At 36.0% G+C, this 8,038-nt stretch overlaps 1 protein-coding gene across 2 annotated transcripts in view; it reads left to right on the top strand.

Moving 5' to 3' along the window:
• LOC121426740 overlaps positions 1 to 2,200 on the top strand; it is a 28,565-nt gene extending 26,365 nt beyond the window's left edge. For both annotated transcript variants that reach the window (XM_041623121.1, XM_041623122.1), the window contains exon 15: positions 239 to 2,200. In XM_041623121.1, the coding sequence (XP_041479055.1) occupies positions 239 to 436 (198 nt within the window). In that variant the 3' untranslated portion in view covers positions 437 to 2,200. The remainder of the gene's footprint in view (positions 1 to 238) is intronic.
• Positions 2,201 to 8,038: the final 5,838 nt, after the last annotated feature.

Here is an 8,038-nt window from a genome sequence, read left to right on the forward strand (position 1 = left end):
TTATAAGGCGAGAGTCAATCCACTACACCACGGCTCTTCCACCTTTTTCCCCCGCCCCTGTTCCCCCTATCTTCGGGGAGAGATTTCCGCCCTTGTGTGGAACATAAATATTGCCCCCTCTCTCGATCATTCATTTACTTATGATCTCATTGAGATAACAACAATTAAGATAACAATGACAAACAACAAAAACAGCCGTTTCCCCCAAATTCATTACCGTTTTTGTTTTCGTTTCCAGGCTCTCTTTGCAATCAGCGTTGCTTTCCAGGGCTTCTTTATTTTCATCTTCCATTGTGCGAGGTTCTCGGATGTCAGGCACCAATGGAAAACGAGTCTAACTCCGAAAAGATTCAGAAGACAGAAGCGGAAATCGAGTTGCATTCCAACTGTTTCTACCGGGTCGGGGATTGACGGTTTGCAGGATACACGGTTATAGCATGAACCGCGGATATAGCAGAATAGTATATACATCAACAAGGAATGCGGTGTCCTACGGATGCGATAAGCTCAGGATACGATATATACATGTGGTAGCCTCTGGATTGATCCGGTTATCTCGAGATGCGGTAACCTCAGGATGCGGTAAATTCGAGACGTGGTAGTCGGTACCTCCTGAATGGAGTAACCTCAGGCTGCGGTAACATCGGGATGCGGTACCCGCTGGACGGAGTAACCTCTAGCTGCGGTAACATTAAAAGTTGCGGTAACATTGAGATGCAGTAATGACAGGATGCAGTAATTTCATGCAGCTAATCGCGGACTCGGTCAGGGCATCTAGTATGTGACATGGATGCGATAAACTATACGAGTCTTTCTTTTTATTTCTTCAGCGGCATTCCCTGAGAAATGTGACGATTGTAATTAACAGACACTTACGGGATTCCCGCGGGATCCTGGCTGTAATCAAGACGGACTTTTGACAATATGCTTTAGAGGAATAAGACGCGTCAATGTCCCGGAGTAATTATTGTCATAGTATGGTAAAAAAAAATCACGGAACACTATATGTTACAGGCGAACAGGACTCAGTAAACCTTTGTGATATTGAATGTGATGAGATGGCGGGAAGAACCTTTGCGCCGCCATTATCTCAAAACAGGACAATCGTAAACTGATATGGATGAAGTAGGCCTACCCATCGTTGGTAAGGGTCCTACCACAACACCAGGCTTTTATTTTGTGTAAGGACAAAGAATCATGCGATATTTTATTCTCATTGTTATGGAACCATGGAATTTATACTGTATAGAAGATACCTTTGCCTGAACTTTCATCTCTTTAAACAGACTTCTTCAGAAGCAGTGTATCTAACTTCTTCTATTAAAGACAAAAGCTCTAGCAAACTAAACAGATTTTCCCGCGTCATTCATTGATTTGACTCCCTTCACAAAACTATGTTCAACAACTGTGGAATTAAAAAACAGATTAAAGAATGACCTTAGGTCGCATGTCATAGCTTCAAACATCAATGGAAAATGCAAGTTTTGTGTATATTTTCTCGAGTATATGCTGGATCTGAAAACAATTACTTTTGTCATGTTGCAAGCAATTGCCATTTTTGTTGATTTCGTCTCTTCTCAATCTATGTGTGCTATTTTTTTAATGTGTCGCTTACCGCAGACTTGTTCATCAGGATAAGATGTTATAATTTCGACTAAGTCGTAGGCTATGCCTGATAACATCAAGTTTTTTATTAAAATGTCAAGTATATCATTCCACATTCAACTTTAAATATTGATTAAAAATAGTATTTGACCGTATTCATACTTTTAACATTACTCAAAGTATTTTCATTATCTCATGTAAGCCTTTCAATAACTAAAAGCAAATGGTGAGTGCAGAAAATAATTATTTTCTATGAATGATTTTAATTGATAATTATATACAATGGTAATGTCGAAATGTTAAAATGACATTCTATTCTTTCTAGAAAATGATTCGATAACTTTATTTGATATGTAAATTAGGTTTACAACTCAGTTTTATTGGATAAAATGAAATTAAAGAAAATATACCATGAACTTTATTGGCATCCTTAGAATGGTGATTCATGTTTAGGTAACTGTTTTGGGAAGAGAGTCTATCAGAGAAAGGTTATTTTCGTGCTTTCAGTGTCTTTCAATCTCATATGGAGAATAGAAAAAAAAATCTATTTGAATAATTTTATTTGATAAAATGTTGAAAGGTTGAAATCAATATTTTATTTTTCTGAAAAATATTCAATAACTTTATTTGAAATTAGGTCAACAATTCCATTTTATTTTATGAAACTGCAATGTAAGAAAATACCATGAACTTTATCAAAAGGAAAATCGTCATCTTTAGAGTGGCTATGATTATAAGTATCTTAAGGAAACTTCCTTGAGAAGAGTCCATAATGTTCAACAATTAAATTCAGGCAACGATTATTTCCATGCTTTTAACGTGTTTGCCATCTTTAAAAAAATGTAGATAGTATTTAAGGTTTATATCTGTTATATGTATTTGTATATGATAATAATTTTGATACGTGTGCTATCATGTGAAACATTGATGTCTATCGAAAGAAAAACAGTTTTCAATTCAATCTACGCCTTTGTTTTTTGTGTGTGTGCATGTGGATTGTGTAGACTATGCATAGAAGTGGGAGATTTTTTGACTTCATGTAAATCAAATACTAATTTTTTATGGAGTGTTGTGATGATTATGTAAAATAATTGTTGAATTTTGATGTCTAAAATTGTGATTGGTGTGATGGAAAATGTGTAGCAGTGTGCACAGTAACAACTTGGGTGTTAAAACTGACACCAGTTGGTGTACAAAGAGTATACTGCAACCTGAGGTGTTGATATTAGACCCTGGAAATTGAGCATAACACCATAGAGTGAAAGAGTAACACCGAGTGCTGTTGAATTAATACCACAAATGTAACACCAGAGTGAAATGCCCGGTGTGGTGTGCGATATATATACTCCGGTCAACAGCAAAGTTTTAGATGTGTGTGTGAGTGGGGTGGGAGGGGTGGATGCCACTGGATCATACAACTACAGAAAATCAATGCTGAAAACTGGTTTTTAATTCTCATTTCTTTTTATTTCCATGCATTGAGCACAACACACTATAATCTCATTATTGGCTCTTGTGCAATATGCATGGTATAAATATAATGTAATACCGATCACAGTCCGTTAGATTACTTTCAGGTCAACTTTCTGCTCAATCCCTTGCATTATTTCATTGAGAATTAACAATAACTTGTTAGAAATGGACGTCTAAAATTAGACCAAGGACCTTTTTTGTGTATAATATACAATACTCAATATTACCAGTGTCGGCGGATATGCTATAGATAATGTGGTGTGAAGCGTGTTGGAGCTTAATGACTTTCTTTCCTTTTTTCGTTTCTTTTTTTAATACTTCTTTTCATTATTCTTCTCTCATTGCCTTTCCTTTGCTCTTTTTTTTCTCCCCCTCCTCTCTCTCTCTCTCTTTAAACACGTATTCAAGAATTCTACAGAGGTCCGGAGGCAGAGGTGTGTTTGTGTGTGTGTATCGGGGGGGGGGGGGGAGTGCAAAAGGTAATATCTTGATGCCTAAAAAGGTAGTGTGCCCGTGCAGCCCCCTACCCCTACCGCTTATTTTTCAAATAATGACCCTGTAGATTTTCTTAAATATTTATCATAATGGGAGATTTGTTGGTTTTTGTTTGACATTTAGATGTATAACTTTAAAAAGATATTAATGCATTTAACCTTGTTGGGAAAAATATAGTCGCATGCAGAAAGTACAAACATCGACCTACCATCACCCCAGTCTGATGTAATACATTCAAAGCTCAATCACACGATGTTCTCATTGCAGACCATGTTATATTGTGATTCATTCAGTCGAATGCTCGCTGTTTTTTTTTTAGTGTGAAGAAAATTTTACAATGTCTTTCGCATTGTGAACATACTGTGAACGCACTATGTGAAACTGTGTTACACAATGCTGTAGGACACTAAATTCCACACTGAGTTCCACGCTGAGAACACACTGTAAACACACTGCGAACACACTGAGATCACACTGCGAACTCACTGTGAACACACTATGAACACACCGCAAACACACTGTGAACACACCGCGAACACACTGTGAACACACCGTGACCACACTGTGAACACCCTGCAAACACACTGCGAACACACTACGAACACACTATGAACACACTGCGAACACACTGAGATCACACTGCGAACTCACTGTGAACACACTATGAACACACTGCGAACACACTGAGATCACACTGCGAACTCACTGTGAACACACTATGAACACACTGCGAACACACTATGAACATACTGCTAACACACTGTGAACACACCGTGACCACACTGTGAACACACGGTGAACACACTCTGAACACACTGTGAACACACGGTGAACACACTGCAAACACACTGCGAATACACCGTGAACACACTGTGAACACACTGTGAACACACTGCGAACACCCTGCAAACACACTGCAAACATACTGTTGGCGACTGTGTTTCACAGCATGAACACACTGCGGGCACTGTGTTGTTTCTACCCTGCGCGTACCCCCAATTCCTGAAAGCCTCGATCTGCCCAAAACACAGACCTTTCATTCCGCCTTTATACCGATCTAAAAGACATATCGCAGCTGATTATATTTCCTGTCTTTTTTCTTCATAATACCCGGAAGAAGACGAAATAAGAATAGGCAGCTATAATAATTCATTAAGAAAAACCCATCAACGATAAGATTGCAAGCGCCTTCTGCGTTTACGTCGCCCGCTTGATCGCCAAATGAATCATGTTCGTGTCCTTTTGTGACAGATTATTCATGAGAGATTACAGTATCATCTACAGATTTACCCATCGTACCAACAATGATATTGTTGCAACGATTTCATAAATATGTTCCAGGAAAAAAAATTACCATAAGACTAAAATCGGGTAAAAAGGAATAAAAATATGAAGAGAGTGTATTCTATATTCATTCTTCTCGAGGCTTCTGAAGATAAAATGAAAAAAAAAAATCTGGAAAGCGTTTTGTTCTGACCTTCAATGTAACACAGAAAAATATATGGCTTCATATAACGAATTTCTAATAGGTCTTATATTATTATTGTTTCATTTCGCTCGTTCATTTTTTGTGTACAAATGAATTACAACAGTAGCATAAATGGGACGGAGTTACCAGCAGTATGTTTCACTTATTCTATCTTCCTTATACACTTCAAATTCCTGACGGACATCTTTTTTGTGTATGTAATATATGTGTGCTTTCTATGTGCTATTTTTAAATACGTTTTACTACACAGCAAAAACTGTGGTGTTAACCGGTGTACATAGAGGACCACACCAGTTATTTTACACCGGTTTATAAATTGGTGGTGTTAGTTTTACACCTATAAGTGTTATCACAACACTTTTTGTTGTTACATTTACACTCTTTGGTGTTATGTTTAATCTCTAGGGTGTAATTTCAACACCTCAGGGTGTGGTCTCTATTAACACCAATTGGTGTCAGTTTTAACACCACAGTTTTTACAGTGTAATATCTGTTATTTTTTAATCATAACTGAGTAAACTTTCTCTTTTTTTCATGAGACCGTACTGTATATAGAGAGTATTGGTGAATCGATGAAATTCCTCTTGTTATTTCAATTTGTGTTGCTTTGTATTTACCCGTGTTTGACGTAGGCCAATAGTTTGCTAATAATCGCCTCTTTTTCCATTGTTTTTAATTTTCAACGATCTTGTTTTACAGCCTTAAATGAAATGTGAAATTAATACTCGTATCTATTCATTTCTATCAGAAAATCATTTAGTGGAGTATATCCTTCAGTTTTATAATGAGAATTCTTCCGAATGGCTTTGGCGCATACACTGTAAAAACTGTGGTGTTAAAACTGACACCAGTTGGTGTTAATAGAGGACCACACCCTGAGGTGCCTAAATTACACCCTAGAGATTTAACATAACACCAAAGAGTGTAAATGTAACAACCACAGGTGATGTAATAACACCTATAGGTGTAAAAGTAACACTACCAATTTAACACCGGTGTAAAACATCTGGTGTGGTCCTCTATGTACACCGGTTAACACCACAGTTTTTGCTGTGTATTATTATTTTCATCGGTGTTATTGTAGTTGTTGCTGGTGATTAATTATAACTTTAATTTGTGTTACTATCATTACCATTATTGTTATCTTCATCATTATTATCATTACTATTATCAACATCATCATCATCGTCATCATCATCATCATCATCGTCATTATAATCATCATCCTTACCATCATTAAAAGATTAAGAGAAAGAAAGTTTAATCTGCATATGAAGTATTTTTCTACTGTTTTAATTGTCATAGTAACTAATAATCCTCGTTAACATCCTTCGGTATTTTTTTTTAAGAATGATTTTTTTTTTGGTCAAAATCATCATAATTATTATTATTATGATTACTGTTGTTATATCAATACTATTATTATTAATATTTTCAATTATTATAATTATCATTAATGATGTATCCCCATCTATTTCACCCATTCAAGTTTGATCCGCTATAAATTTTCTTTCGGTTATACGACTTCAAATAAAATCAAAGGGGATCGCCCACCTCCTCCCCTCTCCCTATAGAACAAGATTTTTAAATCTGATTAATAAAAGGCCTAAGTCAATGCAGGCACACGCGCAGTCGCGGCCTTTTTAGACATCTTAAGCCTCTTATTAGTAGCATTGCTATTGTATTCACCCATACGCGAGAATAATCATATCTCCTATGTATTCTCGCATCACTACATGCAGATAAACTTAGTGATGAAAAGAAGCGATGATGACCTTTCAGACGAAAAAAGTCATAAAGCTACAATCACACAAACGAAGCAGATTGCGAATGATTTGTCATTCGAAATAACATATATACCGTTGATCGGTCCGGAATCGTTTTCCATTGTGTGACTGGGTAATACGATACCCTATACAGTGCGTATCCAAAAAAAGTTTACACTTTGAAAAAACCTTGGGAATTAAAAAATATACAACATATGGGTATTTTTTATGGTTACACTTCGTAATTCCGAAGGTTCGTAATTCCCAAACACGTAAATTTTTAACCATCACTAAGCAACATACTGTCCACACAATAGTGGTTGAAATATGTCCAAATTGGGTATAAAAACCAATAATTGGGTAATGAATTTGCTAAATTGGATAATAATTGCCCAAAATATATATGTTTTTTTACCAACATACATTACCCAAAACAGTGGACAGTATGTTGCCCAACATTTTAAGTTTGTAAGTCAGGGGATTTTTAGTTAAAGTCCTTGATAAATTAACCATAACAGCCTTGAATAAATTTTCAGTTGAAATTGGTTGCCTACGTCGTGATCATGGTAACGAATAAACTAGACGAAGACGGGCCAAAATTGTATTTTTAGATGTATTTTGTATTTCTTCCTAATTCAGATATCGTTACTGAGCTCAAGCGACCTTTTGACTTCTCTCATTCATCTTCTTTGCTGAAGCATAAATCGTAAAATGGCAGAAAGAAACTGAAAATAGAAATTAATTAATAAAGGGAGGATTGGAAAATAGGCTTGGCGAATACGTGCCATTTGTTTTTAATATTATATTTGATTGATATTAAAACCAAATACATATCAAATATCTTTTCTAGGACGCACTTTACGCCCCCTACCCCACTCGGAGTATCATTACCTTCCATTACCTTAACTTTACCATTAATTATAATATACTTAATACTTCAGGCGAAACGCGCCCCACAAAAATCATTACAATATATTTCTAATAAACTGTTGATGATAAGTGACGGTCAGTGTTCCATTTACAAATCAGTCATATCAATCTCAGTCTTGAACGTCAAATGAAATTACTTTCCTTCGCTTTAATTGATATGCATTTCACGGATGCATTTCGTGGATTATTTTTTTCCTAGATCTATCAAAAGTTCACGTGGGATAATTATTAATCCAGTTAATCTGGTTATGGTGTAGCCCTATATGATATAAAAATGTAG

The sequence above is a fragment of the Lytechinus variegatus genome, chromosome 13, assembly GCF_018143015.1.
Source record: "Lytechinus variegatus isolate NC3 chromosome 13, Lvar_3.0, whole genome shotgun sequence".
In the NCBI taxonomy this organism is placed as follows: Eukaryota; Metazoa; Echinodermata; class Echinoidea; order Temnopleuroida; family Toxopneustidae; genus Lytechinus; species Lytechinus variegatus.